This window comes from Centruroides vittatus, unplaced genomic scaffold (genome assembly GCF_030686945.1).
Source record: "Centruroides vittatus isolate TY-2023 unplaced genomic scaffold, ASM3068694v2 contig_824, whole genome shotgun sequence".
NCBI lineage: Eukaryota > Metazoa > Arthropoda > Arachnida > Scorpiones > Buthidae > Centruroides > Centruroides vittatus.
In genome coordinates this window covers 1,256,998-1,277,923 of record NW_027122537.1, presented here as the reverse complement: position 1 = coordinate 1,277,923, position 20,926 = coordinate 1,256,998, and the positions used below count along the sequence as shown (strand labels likewise).

At 36.4% G+C, this 20,926-nt stretch overlaps 2 protein-coding genes across 2 annotated transcripts; both read left to right on the top strand.

Moving 5' to 3' along the window:
- Positions 1-5,892: 5,892 nt before the first annotated feature.
- Positions 5,893-7,217, top strand: LOC136982413 (uncharacterized). The gene is made up of 5 exons (XM_067278904.1): positions 5,893-6,089; positions 6,162-6,278; positions 6,392-6,555; positions 6,657-7,004; positions 7,089-7,217. The coding sequence occupies exons 1-5, from the start codon at positions 5,940-5,942 to the stop codon at positions 7,138-7,140; spliced, it is 831 nt and encodes a 276-aa protein (XP_067135005.1). The 5' UTR covers positions 5,893-5,939; the 3' UTR covers positions 7,141-7,217.
- Positions 7,218-16,775: 9,558 nt separating this feature from the next.
- Positions 16,776-17,994, top strand: LOC136982405 (vesicle-associated membrane protein-associated protein A-like). The gene is made up of 5 exons (XM_067278897.1): positions 16,776-16,919; positions 17,323-17,475; positions 17,579-17,682; positions 17,774-17,845; positions 17,914-17,994. The coding sequence occupies exons 1-5, from the start codon at positions 16,874-16,876 to the stop codon at positions 17,992-17,994; spliced, it is 456 nt and encodes a 151-aa protein (XP_067134998.1). The 5' UTR covers positions 16,776-16,873.
- Positions 17,995-20,926: the final 2,932 nt, after the last annotated feature.

The window sequence follows — 20,926 nt, the reverse complement described above, 5'->3', positions numbered from 1 at the left end:
CTCATCCCCTACCCTCAAAATTAAGCTTTTTGCCATTTTATAATAGTTAAAATTACATAAAGTTTTTAAATAAAATATTAAAACAGATAGCGCCATCACCAAATGTTTCCGGGAAAGTTAAGCAACTCGTTGCTGGTTTTATATATATATTTATATATATATATATATATATATATATATATAATATCATAATTTAGCAAAGTACCCAACAAAATCTTGGGAAAGAATCATACATTGAAACTTTTTCTTTGAACGAAAACATGAGTAATTTTAAGTTGCTGCTGCATTTTATTTTATATTTTACAATCATCAAACATTTTAAAATTCAAAATGTAACATATATACTTTTTTTTTTTACTGTGTTATTACGTTTACAAAAATAATTATCTAGTTGAAGCAAAGCTTCTTATATGAGGCTTACAGAATTGTGTTCGTTCTCAAAACCGTTTGATAGATTTTGATTAAACTTTGCCATTTTACATTAATTGAGACGAGGAATCCAGAAATGTGATGTGAATCCATTTAAATGTAAAAACAATCCAGCAATAAGTTACTTAACTTTCCCGGCAATATTTGAAATTTTTGTGGCGCCATCTGTTATGATATTTCATTTAAAAAACTGTTTACATTTTTTAAATTATTGTAAAATGGCAAAAATCTTAATTTTGAAGATAGGGGTGGTTTTACAAAAAATTGTAAATGCTAATAACGAGTAAGATCGTCATTAAGTTCGACCCTACTCGAGATACGACACACAACCTCTCTTTATCTTTTACACAACGAGTTAGAATGTTCTAGCTCATTGACTTTACACGACACAAATAGCACGCCCTCTTGACTAAAAGGAAAATGGCGGATGCGTATTCAATTTTCTTTAAACATGGCGTAACATGACGTGCTACAGCTACTCTATAGTATATTCTAGCTCGCTGGTTGTAGGATCTAAAACTTCTTTTACATTTTACCACAGAAATTTGTCCCTATGCTTTGATATTTTAATTACTCATTACAAGTAGTAAAATTTCGCTCGATTCCAACTACTACTTCTATAGAGGGGTGCATGTTTTTTTTGTAACTCTTTCCGCCCTGTGGGCACTAAGAGGGCCTCTTATAGCAAGCCCATTATGGGTTCGGCCAGGCCCACAATGGGGCGGCCGGGTGGTGAGGGACGGGGCCCGACATATCCGAACGGACCACCCCGAAAAATTCCTGGGGATTATTCGACCCGTTCGGATTCGATCCCGGGTCCCCCAGGGCGGCAGGCTGCTAACCTTGACCGCTCGGCCATCCGGCCGCAGGCTGCCACCTTGACCGCTCGGCCATCCGGCCTAGAGGGGTGCATGTGGAGTCATATGACGCCACTCACATATACAGAGACTGCGCAAAAAAGAATGCGCCATATTGGTTGCTTGTTAGTTTGGTTGTCGATCTCGATATCTCTAACTAACTCATATTTTTCAAGATTAATTTTAATTTATTATGGTTCATTGCGTAGTATTTGGTTGAATTTTCGTGAAGTCAAAATCCTCTGTTTCCTTCAGAATGGATACAGTGACACACAATTAACTTTTAATCTAAAGGTTACAAATAAAATGTAGGATTTTACTTAATATTTAAACTGAAGTAAAAAGGGCAATGAAAAGATAAACTTCTTATCTTAATATCTCTTTCATACCTGGACTTAATGCTTTAAAGCCAAATTACACAGGAAAAAATTAGTTAAATAGAACAGTAACGTTTATGAAGAAAATAATATGCATTTACATTTTCTCAGACTGTTATGGCATGAAAGAACATATTAGAATGAATTAAAAGGCTAATGATGGAAACGCTGCCTTGTAAAGTTGCTTCCTTGTTATAAATTTTGCTCTCCATTTTTCTCTACTTGTAAACACAAGTGTATGTGAGCAAAACTTATTGTGAAACTATATTTTATTTAAAGGAAAACCAGCAAAGCTGTACGATTTAGAATCTCCAGATTCAGCCCCAACAATAAACATGGGAGAAAGTATCAGATCAAAGAGCAAGACAAGAACGATATGGAAGTGCTATGAAAAAAAGGTCTTTGTGACCGAAATGCATTCTAATAAAAATTTGATTGTGGTTAACTAAAGGCTATTTTTTTATAAAAATTTAGTCAATTATGCGCCGGTCAGTCCCTTACGTGATAAGCCTTCCAATTTATTATAGCCATATTTATTAGGCTAATTAATAATAGGTTGTTAGAAACTTGCACAACACAAAACCATGGTGACAAAATAAAAAATTTGATGGTAACTATAAATGCAACTTAATCAACTTAAAATGTGACTAAATATAAAATTATATTCATCTTTACATAACGCAGTTTATGTTATGAGTAATGGAAAGTCTCACATGAAGATAAGTACCTTTCCTACAAGCAAAATTAATTCATTACGAACGGTTCTCGATGAAATATCAGGATGAATAAATCCGCTTGTCAAATAATTATGAGCATCAAGTGATTTGTATGCCTTCATCTGATCCAGTGTGATAGCGTTACTTGTTAAAAGCAAATAATTTTCTGTTTCCATGCTCTAGAGTGGACCACGTGATTAAATCGTTGGATGAAAAATCTGTTGGTTTCATTTCTTATGGGTCCCATCCAATAAAAATCTTTTCTTTACATTTTATCAAATCATTAACTTAACTTTCAAATCGGCTGCATAGCCAGTTAAGATTCCTTTTTTCCACATTGACATAGAATGAAATGAGTAACCAATATGGCGGACGATTGTTTTTGTTGGGGGAGCGATGACGTTATATCACATGACTGCACCCGCTCTATAAGCGGTTCCCCCATGAGTGTATATAGTGTGGTTTCACGATCGCATGTCACGTGATAAAACGTACGTTTGCTCCGTCCCTTCGCCATGTTTTGTGGTCTAGCTTCCGCTTGATTATTTGCACGTGGTTTATTTCACAGGTTGGCAGCACTTTTTTCAATTTAAACTTAACAGAATTGCAGTATTTTTATATCATAGACAAAGTTAAAAAAAAAATACTTTTCTGGCGGGTTATTCTCGCAGTCTGACAGGACAAGATGGTGCTTTATATGAAGAGAACGTTTCATTATATCAAGGTGTCGAACAATACAAAGTCAGCGTCTTTGTTGTAGATCTAGAGTCACTTTCAGGACTGAAGATACAATATCTGGCACTTTCCAAACTAAAACACGTCCCGCTACTGAATAAAACTTACTCGTATGTTGAGTCGAAACTTTTCTCCTATCTTTTTCCGGTTAATGTTACCTATGGTTCCAAAATGGCAGCTCGTCTCTGATTCCAGCAAATAGAAGAAGGGAAACAGTGGGGACACACGTTATAACCTAACCTATTCTAATAATTTTGTTGGGACGGCCGGATGGCCGAGCGGTCAAGGTGGCAGCCTACCGCTCTGGGTGACCCGGGATCGAATCCGAACGGGTCGAATAATCCCCAGGAATTTTTCGGGGGTGGTCCGTTCGGATATGTCGGGCCCCGTCCCTCACCACCCGGTCGCCCCATTGTGGGCCTGGCCGAACCCATAATGGGCCTACTAAAAGAGGCCCTCTTAGTGCCCACAGGGCGGAAAGAGTTAAAAAAATAATAATAATAATTTTGTTGGTAATAATTATGGTAATTTATTAGGTTAGGTTAGAACGTGCGTCCCCACTGTTTCCCTTCTTCTATTTGCTGGAATCAGAGACAAGCCACCATTTTGGAACCACAGGCAACATTAACCCTTTTTCCTTTTGCTCACAACAATCTCATCGATTTCGACAACCTTTCCAGGTCCTCCCAATTTTCATTTCAGTAAAATTAGACTATGAAACAATCATAATGTGTCGTATGAAATTTGCCCAGTCAACAGCTGTTCGACTACTCACGTCCACAGCCAAACAGGTGACGCTCAACTTACATTCAATGCAAATTAGATGCCAATTAAACGAAAAAATAGTTTCCCAAGAAATTTCCTCAAATTTGCGTTTAAAAAGTCCTTCAATTGGCAAGATTCTAGGTCCGAATGACGCGGGGGAAGGGGGCAAATTGTCGACCCCCCCGGGAGCAAAAAAGTCAAAGGAACCATACCTGTATATATGCGCGTTCGCGAGATATAGCCCTCGAAAGATGCGCCTACGTCATGCGGGTTCGCGGGCAAAAAAGCCGGGTCATGTGACCCAATATTTTTTTTCGATTTTTCCACCTCTCAGTGTTTAAAAAAAGCGTGCCCCCTTTCCTAGCCCCCCGCGCGCGCCTCCCCTCCTATCCGCGCCGCCGCCGCCGCCGTCTCCCCCTCGCACGCGGCGCGTGGGCCAAGTCTCCCGCCTGCAGTCGTCCGGAGTCGCCATCTATTGCCTGTAAATACAAGTATCTATCATTATTACACCTCTTACCTGAGCGGGGACTCGAACCCCCGTTTCGGCAGGCGCCGCTCCACTTCTCTACGCACTGCCCGCCAGGTCGCTCTGCCAGAACCTATTGGGAACTCATGTTTCAGGCATGCGAGCCCGAGGAACGCACTGCGCATGACGGGCCGTCCACGCGGCCACACCTCGGCCGCGAAGTTGAAGCGGGCCCCTCGCGCGGCCAATGGCGAACCGACCGCGAGTCACGTGACCGCGGTACGGCCTACCGAAGTTTTATAAGCCTGTAGGCCGCCTTGGCGCCATTGTTCCTAGTTTTACAACTGTTAACAGGTATTTGCATATGTTTACAATTTTTACAGTACAGTAGAGCGCCGTTAACCCGCGGTGATTGGGGTCCAAACTGCAAAAAGCGTTCGAAACGCAATTTTTAGTTGTACTTCCGAAAATTTTCACTTTTAAATTTTACCCCATTTTTGAGGGTCTCGAAAGTTCTCATATAGTCATTTTGGGGGGCCCGGATCTCACGAAGGCTCGCCCGTACAGTACACCCATGGTTCAATATTTCAGCCGCGGCTTACGTGGTCCGCGACTGAAAGATTTTATGATAATGCATAAATTACAGGAAATGAAGTGATTTACGTTATTCTCGATATTCGTTATTCTAGTTCTTATTCTCGATCTTCGCTATTCTAGTTTGAATTTCATTGTATGTTATTTTATTTGTTATTGATAAATATAAGACTAATCTTCTATAAATACCTCTTTGAAGTTATAAGCCAGCATTTAAATATTTAATCTGCGATAGTGCAAAATTGGGATCCAAGCTTTTTCCGCGGCTTCAGCCAATTCGCGTGTTACTGGCCCGCGGCTTAACGGCGCTCTACTGTCTTTGCAGTATTTTACAATCAGTATTTTACAATCAGTATTTTACAGTAATTGGAGTATTTGTATTTAGCTTGTATTTGTAGAATGTCATTTATGTGCGACACGTCAGCGTCTCCCGTCGTGGATCCCGACGACATATTTAACAACATCACACGTTACGAATTTCGTACCTACCTCCCTACCGAAGAGGCCGCCCAGAAATTTTGCCATCTTGTGGGGCTCGTGCCACATCCGGACCTCACCGGTTCCATACCGCCGTGTCCTCGTTGCGGAGGTAAGCATCGCTTGATTCTCGCATGTACAGGAGCAGCCGATATTCGCAGCGCAGCGTTTCGGTACGTTTCTAAGCAATTTCAATGTGTTTGTCGTAATTTTGCAGGCCCATGCAAAAGGAACCGGCTCCATCTGAGAGGTTCGGATTCGTCTACCGCTGCGAAAAACTGAAACAAAAGAAAACAGTGAAACGACGGACAGGCAGCACCGTCAGGAGGGTCGTGTGCACCGGTAGCCTGTCATGCACTCACAACACATTCTTTGAACGGGCGAAACTGTCAGCGCAAGAAGTATGATATTACAGTTGATTTCCGATTTCTGTAATTTGATCGTGCCGATTACGATGACGTATGTATAACAGATGTGTTTTCTTTGTATTTTACAGGTGCTGACTTTGGTATATTCGTGGGTCATGCAGCTGCCGGTCACCATCGCCGCGGAGCAATGCCGCGTGGCCCTCGCGACAGCGGTAGATTGGTACAACTTCTGCCGGGAAGTTGCGGAAGTTTTCGTCTCCCATGCTCAGAACATCCAGCTTGGCGGTGAAGGATTGCACGTCGAGGTGACCGTCGACCCACGTTGCTGACTTTGCCGAAATGTCTCTCTATATTAATGTTTTTTTTCTTTCTTTCAGATCGATGAGACCTTCACCCGGAGGCGAAAATACAACCGCGGCCGCGTAGGTGTAGGTACCCAAATTACAATATTTGGTGCCTACTGTCGGGAAACGCGAGAGCTGATGTACTGGCATGTAAGTAGTAGCGAAACATTACTTCCTTTTATTGTTTAGTTATCGTGGAAGGCACACTGTCCGGCAGACATTGGCGCATTTTAGACGTGTTATATTTTCTCGTATTCTTTCAGGTGGACAACAAAAGCAGACGTGTTCTGTGGAGCCACATGCTCAGATACATCGCTCCCAGTTCCATCATCGTTTCCGTCAGCGCGGCCCAGTATCGCGGTTGTGCGGCTTTTTTGGGCTTCTCTGGACATAAGATCGTCAACCACAGCCGGCGGGGCCCCGGGAGGTAAGAAGCATGAAACTGTGCTATGTGCTAATTGAAAGAAATGGACGGGCGTTATGGAGAAGCGACATTTATCTGTTTTTTTTTTTTTTTTTTTTTTGTAGATTCGTGGACACGGATGATCCCGAGGCCCATACTCAGAACATCGAGTGCAGAAATCGCTGGCTGAAGAAGTCCATAAAGTCGCTCCGCACGGACAGGAGCCTGCAAAGCTATACCTGCACTTACGTGTACAGGACGCGGTTCCTGTCCCAGTGGCCAACAACATCGGCCAAATTCCGGCAGTTTCTACGGGACATCGTGGCCGTCTACCCGGGCCCCGGTCGCCAGGGTCTCCAACTCCAGACGATCGGTGTGCCCGTGGATCAACATCTGCCGCGAGACGTGCCCTATTTCGATGTTCCCGTGCACGAGGGCGATAAAGAGGAACGGCAGGGGATGACGACCGCCCAGTGAGTAGTGCAGCCTGTGTGTAGTGCGCGCGACCGAAGGATACTTCTTGGCGGATGTGAAATCTGGATTATGTGATTTTCCAGACAACATCGGGCACCACCACCACCACCTTCGTCATCGACCCCCAGGACCTAGCCGAGGCGGGGACCAGCGGCCTCACCCCGTCCTCACCTACAGAACATCAGGAACAGGCTAGGCGTCGCCTGGTAGCGAGAGGAGACGCTGATAAAGGTGAGTGCAGAATCTGTTTTCTTGCCCTTTTCCATCAGTAGTTAGAATGTGTTAGAGATAGCGAAATAGAAGAAGCGCAATCGGGTTTAGATCGAAGCTGAAAGAAGACATCTGATGTTCGAAAAGCATTGCTCTTTGCAGCTTTGAGTGTTAACGCAAGGAAAAGTTTTTATGCCGAGGATTTCGTTAAAGGATTGCCCGACGTGGTGCAAATGGCGTGGGTGCCTAATCTCAACATCCACGTCAAGCGGCCGGATGGCCGAGCGGTCAAGGTTCGCAGCCTGCCGCCCCGGGGGACCCGGGATCGAATCCGGACGGGTCGAAAAATCCCCAGGAATTTTTCGGGGGGTGGTGCATCCGGATACGTCGGTTCCCGTCCCTCACCACCCGGCCGCCCCATTGTGGGCCTGGCCGAACCCATAATGGGCTTGCTGTAAGAAGCCCTCTTAGTGCCCACAGGGCGGAAAGAGTTACAAAAAAAAAAAAAAAAAAAAAAACATCCACGTCATTTGTACCACATCGGGCAAGCCTTTTAACCAACAAGAAGAATGCCCAGCGAACAGTGAAGCTTGTGTGTGTGTGTGTGTGTGTGTGTGCATAGTGCTCGTTACCGAAGGATACTTGTACGCGAAACCTGGATTATATGTGATTGTTCGGACACCATCTTCGTCGTCGTCGAACTCCGGGACATAGCCGAGGAGGAGGACGGCGACCTCACCCCGTTCTACACAAGATCGGAAACAGGCTAGACGTCGTCATGTAGCGAGAAGAGGAGACACTGTCGAAGGTGAGTACAGGATCTGTTTTCTTGGCCTTTTCGGTAGTTAGAGCGTGTTAGAGATAGCTCAAAATAGAAGAAGCGCGCTCTGTTTACGTAGGAGCGGCGTCGGAGAAAGCGTTACCTAATTAGTCTTGTTAATCGGGCTTTTCTTTGGCCTTTGCCGACGACTATCGTTAGAATAGGTCTTGCTGGCCGTTAAACGCGCGACAGGCTTAGCGGAGAGAGCGGCGCGAGTCCCGACGGCGCTCCCCGGAAGTGGCGGTCGAGAGGTGGCACCCTCGTGTTTAGGGGGTTTTTAGGAGTCTCTAGTCAGTTGTAACAGAAAGCGTTCGAAACGCAATTTTTAGTTGTACTTGCGAAAATTTTCACTTTTAAATTTTACCCCATTTTTGAGGGTCTCGAAAAGTTCACATATAGTCATTTTGGAGGGCCTATATCTCGCGAAGGCACGCTCGTACACCCATGGTTCATTATGGTTCATGGTTCATCATTTTTTTGTTCCTATCAGTATGCTCTACAGCTCTGTTAAAGTTACAACCGCGTCATTCGGACCTAGAATTGTACCCTTCAATTTACGAACTGTTCATCTTGCATTTATGACATCTAAAAGAAATAGAAACACGGTCCTCTCAATAATTTAATTTACGACGACAATCACATTTCGAACGATCTGCATCTGCAGGTTGTATACTAAAATTTATGGCAAACATACCACTGATGAGATTCCCTTGTCAAAATTAAATTCAGGATATTCCGATACTAAAAAATGAAAAAAAATCATCCCTTGAAGTACACTTTTACCAAAAAGATTGTTGATGTTTTCCAAACTGCGCCATTACAACAATATACGACAAATTATCAAATGTAAACTTCGAAAAACGATGATTCACACAACAATATATAACTCTGTATATCATTCGTCTCTGTAATCCAAAAGGTTTCTGGTAGACGATCTCATAGCAAACTTTAAGTTAGGAACTCTCTTTATTTCTTAAAAAATGACATATGCATTTCGGGTTGGTATATTTAACCTACCCCTCCTCAGTGCTAATTTTTCAAAAAACATAAAAGAGAAGGTATAAATCTCAGCACATGACACAAATACATTAAACGATGTCACATTTACTTACTCTTAAAGTAAAAGTTGTGTATGAGCTACCACTACAACAACACATCCAACCATTTGCTTTCCATTTAAAATGCACTTGAAGTGTTTGCATAACATCACTATTAAAAACCATTATACATTATAACATTATTTGTAAACAACCAGTATAAACAATAACTAATACGATACATACCGTTAAAAAATAAATAGCTTGCAAACAATCAAACACACTAGTGATACATTAGAACACCTCTTTTAACCAATCGCAACATCATCACACTTCCATCACTTTATAGCGCCCTCTATCACTCTATACCATCTAGAATCGATTTGCATCCCATCAGAAATATTTATTAAATTATTTTGGTTTTTCTTAATTTCTAAATGTTCTTTAAATTTACGTTTGTATATATCCCTTTCATGATGTAGAATTTTAATATTATTGCGATTTATTTTACATTTATTATTTTCCGTGTGTTCATACCAAGGTGAATTTTTATACCTCAACCTGATAGCTGCTTCATGTTCCTTTATTCGTATATCTAATAACCTGCCAGTTTCTCCTATATAACTACATGGATTCCTACAGTCACACTCTATTTTATATACAATACCTGTCTTTTTTAACTGATCTATATTATTAAGGTTACTACTATTAATATATCTAGAAATATTATCTGTAATCTTATTTTTCAAAGTCGGGGCCAAACATATATTGTCTTTCTTTAGGATTTTACTAATATTTTCAAATATACCTTTTATGTATGGGAATTTTTTGTACTGTTTTTCAGATTTAAATTTAGTATTAAATCTATTTTTTAAAAAACCAGCTCTCCACTTATTAATTTTAAATTTTGGATAATCATTCAAAATGAATTTATTATCTAATTCTTCTAATTTAATGTTAATATTATATTCATCTGTTATACGTGTGTAAATCTTTTTTAATCCCCTTTTTTGTCTATATGCTTGTCCATCATAGCTGAAGATAGATTCGTAGCATACTCAGCATTCAGCAGATTCCCTGAATTGTTACATTACAACAACGAAGTAGTAGAACTGGCTAACCTGATATGCTACGAATCTATCTTCAGCTATGATGGACAAGCATATAGACAAAAAAGGGGGATTCCAATGGGAAGTCCGATCTCAGGAATTCTTGTGAGTTGGTTGTGAGAAAACTGGAGAAAAGAGTTTTGTTTGACTTCCGTAAGGATATAGTATATTTTAAAAGATATGTAGACGACATCTTTATATTATGGAAGAATAACCGTAAGATTAATGAGTTCATTGAAGGCATCAATCGTAATAGCGACGGCCTAAAACTGAAATTAGAACAGAAAAGTTCCGTAACAATTCATTTTTTAGACATCAACATCCAGTTCAAGAACGGGCATTTATCTACCAGTGTTTACGTTAAACCAACGCACAGTCCGCTTTATATCCCTTCGCAATCAAATGATCCGTATCATTATAAGATGGCGGCATTCCGGGCTCTAATCCGAAGGGCCTTTCTATATTGTGACAACGTTATGGACAGAGCAAAGGAAATTAACAGAATTCTACAGGTAGCCGAAACCTTAGGATACAGGAAAAGCGCAATAACAGGAATGGTTAAAAGGTACGAGAAGAACGTGGCAAGAGGCTCTAAACAACGTCCCGCTAAGATCACTAAATTCACTTATAACAGATATGCCAAAAGCATTATGAAAGAAATTGCGAACCGCAATGAGACATCAATAATTCTGAAAAGAGCCCCGAACCTTTATAAGATTTTAAGGAATGACAAGGATAGCATTAGGAAGGAAGAAAAAGCAGGTGTGTATAGGATACCATACGAGAACGCACAGCTGGGAATTAAGAAAGATTATATCGGCGTTACGACAAGGAGTTTGAGTGTAAGACTCAAGGAGCACAAGTATAACATCAGAAAAAGCTCCAACGCCACGGTACTATCCCAAATGGCTCAGACCGAAAGCTCGATAGTTAAATGGGATGAAGCGGACATTATAAAACCCGTGAGCTCCCCAACGTTGGCAAGGACCGCTGAGAAGATAGAGATTTACAAGAGCAAACTAGAAGGGGCGTGTATAAATGCGAGGGACGCTGAGGGCCTTCCATCGGCCATGGAAGTATATGGTTAAAAACTCTGCAAGGAACTCTTAATTTACATGTTTATATTATGGTTCTATGATTGTGTTTAGAAGTTTTTTCTGAGTTTATTTTTGATTTTTATTTTGTTTTTATTTTGTTTTTTAATTTTTATACGATATTAGTTTATTATGTATCTTTTAATCCGTTGTTAATTTTTTTAAATTTAAATATTTGTATTAATCCGTTGTTAATTTTTAAATTTAAATATTTGTATTAATCCGTTGTTAATTTTTAAGTTTAAATATTTGTATTCGTTCTTATGGAACGGTTCTATTCGATTTGTTTAGCCTGAGGATGGCCTATAGCAATAGCGCCGAAAACGTTTGTTTAAACAGTCACACACTATTTTATATACAATACCTGTCTTTTTTAACTGATCTATATTATTAAGGTTACTACTATTAATATATCTAGAAATATTATCTGTAATCTTATTTTTCAAAGTCGGGGCCAAACATATATTGTCTTTCTTTAGGATTTTACTAATATTTTCAAATATACCTTTTATGTATGGGAATTTTTTGTACTGTTTTTCAGATTTAAATTTAGTATTAAATCTATTTTTTTAAAAAACCAGCTCTCCACTTATTAATTTTAAATTTTGGATAATCATTCAAAATGAATTTATTATCTAATTCTTCTAATTTAATGTTAATATTATAATCATCTGTTATACGTGTGTAAATCTTTTTTAATTCCATCAGGTATGTATTCTTATTTATATAATCTGGTATGTAAGAATTGAAATTCGTAGTTTTTTTAACATCACAGGGTTTTTTGTATGTTATAAATACAAATATTAGCAGAAATAGCTATGATTAATATAGATAAGAAAATAAATAACATTAACGGCATAAAATTAATAGTGAGATACGTAGATGATTACTTAATTATATATAATAGTAGTTTAACTAATGAAAACATTATACATCCATTTATAAATGGTATAAATAAAAAAATACAATTTGACATTGAACTTGAAGAGAATAAAAAAATTAATTACCTTGATATCACTATTGTAAGCAATACTAAAAAATTTGAATTTATAACATACAAAAAACCCTGTGATGTTAAAAAAACTACGAATTTCAATTCTTACATACCAGATTATATAAATAAGAATACATACCTGATGGAATTAAAAAAGATTTACACACGTATAACAGATGATTATAATATTAACATTAAATTAGAAGAATTAGATAATAAATTCATTTTGAATGATTATCCAAAATTTAAAATTAATAAGTGGAGAGCTGGTTTTTTAAAAAAATAGATTTAATACTAAATTTAAATCTGAAAAACAGTACAAAAAATTCCCATACATAAAAGGTATATTTGAAAATATTAGTAAAATCCTAAAGAAAGACAATATATGTTTGGCCCCGACTTTGAAAAATAAGATTACAGATAATATTTCTAGATATATTAATAGTAGTAACCTTAATAATATAGATCAGTTAAAAAAGACAGGTATTGTATATAAAATAGAGTGTGACTGTAGGAATCCATGTAGTTATATAGGAGAAACTGGCAGGTTATTAGATATACGAATAAAGGAACCTGAAGCAGCTATCAGGTTGAGGTATAAAAATTCACCTTGGTATGAACACACGGAAAATAATAAATGTAAAATAAATCGCAATAATATTAAAATTCTACATCATGAAAGGGATATATACAAACGTAAATTTAAAGAACATTTAGAAATTAAGAAAAACCAAAATAATTTAATAAATATTTCTGATGGGATGCAAATCGATTCTAGATGGTATAGAGCAGGGGTGGCCAACTTTTGTGTACATAAGATCTACTTTTTATCTTAAAAATGTGTCGCGATCGACTTGTTGTCGTAGGCATAGTCTAAGTGGCGAGGGGGGTGTGAAATACATACTATGTTTATACACTGTGCTTCAGCGCCGGATTAAGCCTCTAGCGGGCCCTAGACAAAATTTAAATTGGGGCCCCGTTTAAATAAGTTGCTTCTAAACAAATCTTATATAATGTGACATTAGCGTAGCTAGCATGGCTGACACCCGATGCGGATATCGTGGTGTCACCCCAAGTCACACCGTAGTGTCACCTTTTTAACTCTTTTATAAAACACTATTGAATTGTAATATCTTTGCACTCGAGCAACTTGACCGCTATATCGAATATGCGATGTCGCGACGTATAAGTGTAGATTTAGAATATAAATCATAACCATACATCAGTACTACCACGAGAAGCGGCCCTACGAATATTTCTGGATGGTGCGAGAGATCTGGTCGCATATATTACTTCTGACGCACGGGTGGCTGTTGACCTTTTTTTTTTTTAGGTAATGGCTAGTCGAGCGGAGCTTAGTAGGAATTGTTAAATACAGCCTTTTCTGTCCTATCGAATTTCTTAAATAATTTTAACTCGTTTTGAAACAGAGAAATCTTCTGCACTGAAGCCGGGCCCCTCCGAATTACGGACCCTAGACATTTGTCTAATTGCCTATTCGATAATCCGGCCCTGACTGTGCTTCAGTACGAGGTGCACTCCCGCGAGCTATGGGTAGATAAGCAAAATATATGTTCAAAACTATTTTTTATTTTTTAAATTACTTATTAAGTTTTCAAGATATAAGCTCATAAAGAAAATAAATTTCCAGACCCAACTTTTGATATTTGCAGTTACGAGTTCATTCCGTACAGGCGGCACCTAAAAAAAATCGATTTTTCCACACTTTTAAGCTAGATTTTTATTAACTTAAAATATAATATAATTTTTTTAAAATCAATTACAATGTATAAATTGTGGTACTATTTGTTCGTAAACTTGAAAAAGTTGTTATAAAACTGCACAGTACGGCTGATAATTTGATTATAAGATTTTACTTCCGCGATTTGTTTTTGGGCGAGGAAAATTTATCATGGAAGAATGATATAAGATTTTTAGACTTATTTTTTGCTAATCTATCAATAGCTCGCGGGAGTGCTCTTTGTACTGAAACACCCTGTATATCTACCTACGTAAAAAACAACGTAATTATTTAACGGGCCAAAAAACTCACGTCCAGAGGAATTAAAACAACACGAGTAATTATTAACAATATTTATTAATTCAAATTAGCTACTGATAAAGACAGATTTAGAATTTTATTACGTTACATTAATGGGAGGACTGAGTTTGCACGTCTCTTACCAAGGAAACATAATTAGGTGTATATCCTGACAAAGATAATAATAATGATTCTTCAGTATGGGAATCAGTCAGGACAGAATGTTTAGTCTTCGTTAACTTTAAGTATGAAAATGCCAATTCACACAGGTATGTAGTTCCGAAACAGGAATAAATATATTTGCTACATTTGGTGATACTGGGATATTTTTCTCAATTGACGTATTTCCAAAAATCCAAAAATATAGAGGTCTGTTGCCGAAAACGCTCACTTATCAAGTAAATAGATAGGTAAGAAAAGCCATAATTTAATTTAAAACATAAAGAACAGGTACTTACATTTTAAACAAATGAAAAATTGAAACTCGACGTTGTCACCGTGGATAAATAATATTGATTAATAATAATAATATTGTTAATACTAAAGAAAAGAAGCTACCGCATGACAGTATCAAATATTCAAGCTAAATAGCTGTGTTTTCTACGAGTCCAGTGATAACTGCATGCATATTGTTGCTTTTGCGCGTTACGTTCACGAGTTGCGTTCAGTTACAAGTGTAACACATTAAGTCAAGACATCGCGAGCGATCGACCAAAATTGGCATCGTGATCGACCGAGTCGATCGCGATCGACTTGCTGGCCACCCCTGGTATAGAGTGATAGAGGGCGCTATAAAGTGATGGAAGTGTGATGTTGTTGCGATTGGTTAAAAGAGGTGTTCTAATGTATCACTAGTGTGTTTGATTGTTTGCAAGCTATTTATTTTTTAACGGTATGTATCGTATTAGTTATTGTTTATACTGGTTGTTTACAAATAATGTTATAATGTATAATGGTTTTTAATAGTGATGTTATGCAAACACTTCAAGTGCATTTTAAATGGAAAGCAAATGGTTGGATGTGTTGTTGTAGTGGTAGCTCATACACAACTTTTACTTTAAGAGTAAGTAAATGTGACATCGTTTAATGTATTTGTGTCATGTGCTGAGATTTATACCTTCTCTTTTATGTTTTTTGAAAAATTAGCACTGAGGAGGGGTAGGTTAAATATACCAACCCGAAATGCATATGTCATTTTTTAAGAAATAAAGAGAGTTCCTAACTTAAAGTTTGCTGTGAGATCGTCTACCAGAAACCTTTTGGATTACAGAGACGAATGATATACATAGTAACATACAGCAGTCCAGATACAGAGAATATATAACTCTTTGAACCTGAAAACTTAAATTACTTGTAACAAAGTTATAAAATGTTAGGAAATTAATGTAGAACTGAAATGACATTAGAAACCGTGTAAACAAAAGACAACGAAACCTAGATTAATTTTCAAAGCACGCATGTTGTCGAGATTCCGGAAGTGATTCCATAGGGACTACCTAAGTAAATTTTACCAAAAAAACTTTTTCAATAATATATTTATCTTTAAAAAACACACACTTTTATTTATGTAAATTAGACTGGAAGGACAATTGGTTCAAAATTCATTTTTAATTCATCTGCTAAGTGATTATCTTTGCTTAACGCTTTAATATTAACTTTACTGTATATCTTTTACAAGAAGAGACTAAGAAAACAAACTGAAAGGCGAAAAATAAAGTTAGAACACAATTATTATCTATTCAAACTAAAATCTGCGATTGTTAAAATGATTTAACTTTATTTTGTCCGTATTAACAAAGGGATTTATGCAACCGGCTTGTGACACTCATGCAAAAGTTTATCTAATTATTTATTGATAAGTAGTAATGAAATGTTATTGCTTACCTGAAATGAAATGCTTTTGACAAACTCTAGTATTGATATTCACTTTATCTGCATTGAAATTTTTCTGGTTAATTCTCGAGAGTCATGCAAATTGCCTTCGTGGTGAAAGCTCCTCGGTTTGTGGTCATTGATGACAAATAATGCCGGGAATTTTAAAAAATGACGTTCCTCTGTTCTCGACTGAACTAGCATTACACCCAATTACACAACAATTCACCACAGTGATAGTCGCGACGAATAAACAACACAAGAGTCCCAGCTAAAGCGCGCGTAAACACGAATAAAACATAAACAAACCACAAAGATGGCGCCGGACAATTGCGCATGCTCATGACGTCACTCGTGATGTCGAATCAAAACCTCTCTATATAACATTTTTTCACGAATATATTAAACAATAAGTAAAAAATGTGACTGTTTTGTTTATAATATTTTTTAATTTAATCGATTAATCACCTATTAAATTCCATTTAATTAAATTGTTCAAAAAATAACTAAATTTAAAAAATACGATTAAAAAATTTACTTACCGAAGCGCCACCTAATCGCAAAGACGCAAATTTTTGAATTTTAAAATTCGTTTTCAAAACGAACGCCATTTTCAAATTTGTAATTTAGAATTTATATTTTCAGTTCGTAACTGGAAAATAAAGATTTAACTTTGAACTCGTATATAAACATGAGTGGTCACTTAGAAATTTCACCTTCTTGTCTAATTTTTAAAGGTGAGTGAAAATAAATAAAAAACAAAAATATAATTAAACTGTACATCCGCCATTGTTGCAGAATATTGGAAAGAAGTAATTAATTCTTCCAAAATTACAAATATGATAAAACCTGTGGTTTCAAACATAATCGTGGCATCTAAGCATAATAATTCTTGAAATATAATTAATTTTCTATTTAAAAATTAAATCATCAATGGATTTAAAGGCGAACTACCCGATGATTTATAAATAATTAAAATAAACATAGCTCATTTTAAAAATATACAAATTTCGCTTTATTTATTGGTCATTTTAAGAATTACCAAATGACGTCGAGAGAAAAATAGTAAATTTCTTAATTATTAATTTTTTTTAGTTAAGTCGAACGAAATCAGAATGAACATAACATTTTTTTATTCAGGTCCGTATAATATTGGATCAGAAACTGAAATTCTGCTAAAGAATAAAGAAACTGAAACAGTATGTTTCAAAATCAAAGCAAGAGTTCCAAGCAAATGTCTAGTTTCACCATCCTTTGGAAACGTTGAATCTGGTGAAACAGTTTCCATTAAGAGTAAGCACTTACAATCGGCGTTTTTAGATGCTTTATTGTTTATATTTTGGTTTTATGGACCTTTTCATTCATTAATAAATGATTCCAAAATAATTCTTTTCAGTTATACTCTTGCCAGATGAGTCCAACTCGCTAGAAAAAATGGCACACAAATTCTTAATACAAACCATGCATCCACCCATAAGTGGAATTGATCATCAAAAAATGGTATTCTTTCTACATATATATATATATATTTTTTTTTCTTATTTTTATTTAAGTGAATACATTTAATAAACATTTTATTTTATGTATACAGTGGATAAAAGCGGATCCAACAAGCATCCGAGAAAAAAAGTTGTTATGTTTCTTTCCTGACGCACCCTTCTCGGTAACTTGTCAGAATCGAATTGATTTAAACTTATATTGTGTGCTTAACTTTTTTGTATAAATTTTTAGACTTCATTAACCACTGTTGCGGAAGGAATGTCAGATTTGCAGTCGATTTATATGTCCAGTATTACGGTTAGTTTGTTTTAAAATTATTTTTTAATATAAAAGTGTTTGAATGTACTGTAGTTCCTGAATTATTTTTGTACTTTTAGGAAGACGAAATTAAAAATTTAAGAGTTGATATTGCTAAGCTGACAGAAGGCATGGGAGATTTGAAAAAGTCTAATCATGAATTAAAGGTGACGTTGTTGATCCGATGTCATGGCCAGATTTAGACCGGTCATTTAAAATATATAAGAGGCCTTTTCCTTCCATTCCAAATAATTAATTTAAAATATGCCCGCGATACTGTATTCACGTTGAATGAAATCGAGTCAGCTTACAAATCCGTCTCTATCCGACATCACTTTTTTGATTTATTTAGGATTTAATGAGTAATTTCGGCTGTGACTTTCTACAAATAATTAAGGTACATTAAAAACGAAATATATCCGTTTCATTGATTAGCTGAAACAAAAGAAAACAGACAAGTAAACCATCTGTTTCAATTCCATTCCGAACCCTCAGTTCATAATGGATAGCTCTCTTATATATATCAAGTCTGAGCCATAATGTTGGAACAAGAAGATTTTAGTGATTAAATTAAATCAATATTAAATCAACAAAATTAATCCTTGGAACTTTGTTTATAAAGAAGATTTTAGATTTATGATTTTTCCAAATGATGATATTGAATTATGTTATATATTTTTACACACACACACACACACAATATATATATATATATATATATATATATATATAAGCTTGTTTAAGTAATAAAATTATTTTATTCATACAGACAGAACTTTCATTTTTAAAATCACGTATAATTTCTAGAGATGGAGATGAAGATCAAGTAAGTATTTAAATTTATATCATTTGTAGTCATGCTTATGGCAAAACCTTTCGTTGCTTTTCAGTTAGTAAAATGAATATATGTAAATTTGAACAAAAGTATAATTCATGTAAATTCTTACAGATATCGGCAGTAGAATCATTACACGAGAATACGAGCATATCCCAAGATCTTGGCGGTATAAAGGCAGAAAACACCACTCTTGAAGTTTCAATAAAAAAAGAAACTCAATCAGCGTCTTATTTTCGCTATACAATGATCGCATCTTTATGTATATTGAATTTCATAATTGGAATTATAATTGAAAAATGTTTTGATACTGATTAAGACGTTCATAGCCGAATAATTACAAATGTTATTCTAATTAGAAATGTGTTTATGTACACATTATACTATATATAATATATATATATATACGTCAATATTCTTCTTGATTTTAATTGTTATATTTATATGTTTTAATGTAATATAACCTTAAATAATTTTTCATTTCATTATAATTACAATTTTTACAATTATCAAAAACGGATCTTTTTTATCTGAAAATTAGATATTAAAAGTTAGATTAGCTTTTTGCTTCCTGTAATTTTTGAATTTTGTTTTATAATAGAGAGGTTGAGGTGCACGTATTCAGCCCAAAACGTGAACGGCGGACGGACAAGCACCGCCATCTGGCAATTCTATACGGTCGATAATGGCGTTTACCACGTCTAGAATGGCGAGTAGACGATCGGCTTAAACTTAATTTTTTTTGTTTGTGGTTAAAATTATGACTTATTTTATTAAAGTAATGATTATTTAAGCATTTACGAATAATATTGTAAAGAAACAGACGATTTTCATCCAGAAATTATTTAATTATTCAATTTTTTAGCAAGTGATGTGAAGCGCCTATAGAATTTACATATACAGTCGAGTCCGCATAAGTCGACACCATCGGTTAAGTAGTCAGTTTCTGTGGTCCCGGCCGACTTACATAGGCATTAATGTTAAAAAACTCCGGTTTACTCGACACCGTTTAACTCGTCACCACTGGATAAGTCGACATACTTTTGCTGTCCCACACTCTGATAAGTCGTCACCCTCTCCTGAAAAAAATGAATTCACTCTGCACGTGTGGTGCAAACTCATTTTTTCAGGAGGGGAATCGATTTATTTATAAATATATATTTAATAATATATTAATATATATATACATATTAACAGGAAGTCCGGCAAGTTGGCCATATATACCTTCAACAGAGGCAGATGTTGATCCACGAGCACACTGATCTTCTGCAGTTGGAGTTAAGTCCTTTTCGCACACCCTCGCGCTCCTCGATCTCGGGGCCTACAGCCTCTCAGCCGCCGACACGCTCGCTATCGCTCGCGGTCAGCTAGTACTACGCGCCGCTTTCGCGGCTTGTCCAACAAACCTAACCCAGGGATGACCAACAAGTCGATCGCGAAGCCAATTTCGGTCGATCGCTCGCGATGTTTTGACTTAATGTGTTACACTGGTAACTGAACGCAACGCGTGAACGTAACGCGCAAAAACAATATGCATGCAGTTGTCTGGACTCGTAGAAAACAGCCATTTAGCTTGAATATTTCGTACTGTCATACGGTAACTTCTTTTCTTTAGTATTAACATTATTATTATTATTAATCATTATTATTTATCCACGGTGACAACGTTGTTTCAATTTTTCTTCTGTTTAAAATGTATCTTTTCTTTATGTTTTAAATTAAAGTGTGGCGTTTCTTACCTATCATTTTACTTGATAAGCGAGCGTTTTCGGCAACAGACCTCTTTATTTTTGGAAATACGTCAACCGAAAAAATATCCCAGTATCACCAAATGTAGCGAATATATTTATTCTTGTTTTGGATTTTCATACCTGTGTGAATTGGCATTTTCATACTTAAAGTTAACGAAGACTAAACAACATTGTCCTGACTGATTCCCAAACTGAAGACTCATCATCATCTTTGTCAGGATATACACCTAATTATGATTTTTTGGTTAGAGACATGTGAACTCAGTCCTCCCATTAATGTTAAGATAATAAAATAAATTCTAAATCTGTCTTTATCTGTAGTTAAGTATTTATTAACAATATTAATTCAAATTATGTTTTA

Bases quoted from the DNA above. Each gene is read 5' to 3' on its own strand.
- LOC136982413 (XM_067278904.1), top strand. From the start codon at position 5,940: ATGCAGCTGCCGGTCACCATCGCCGCGGAGCAATGCCGCGTGGCCCTC. The intron at 6,279-6,391 runs GTAAGTAGTAGC...GTATTCTTTCAG, and splicing joins GAGAGCTGATGTACTGGCAT to GTGGACAACAAAAGCAGACG. The intron at 6,556-6,656 runs GTAAGAAGCATG...TTTTTTTTGTAG, and splicing joins AGCCGGCGGGGCCCCGGGAG to ATTCGTGGACACGGATGATC.
- LOC136982405 (XM_067278897.1), top strand. From the start codon at position 16,874: ATGAGTGGTCACTTAGAAATTTCACCTTCTTGTCTAATTTTTAAAG. The intron at 17,476-17,578 runs GTAAGCACTTAC...AATTCTTTTCAG, and splicing joins TGAAACAGTTTCCATTAAGA to TTATACTCTTGCCAGATGAG. The intron at 17,683-17,773 runs GTATTCTTTCTA...TTATGTATACAG, and splicing joins GAATTGATCATCAAAAAATG to TGGATAAAAGCGGATCCAAC.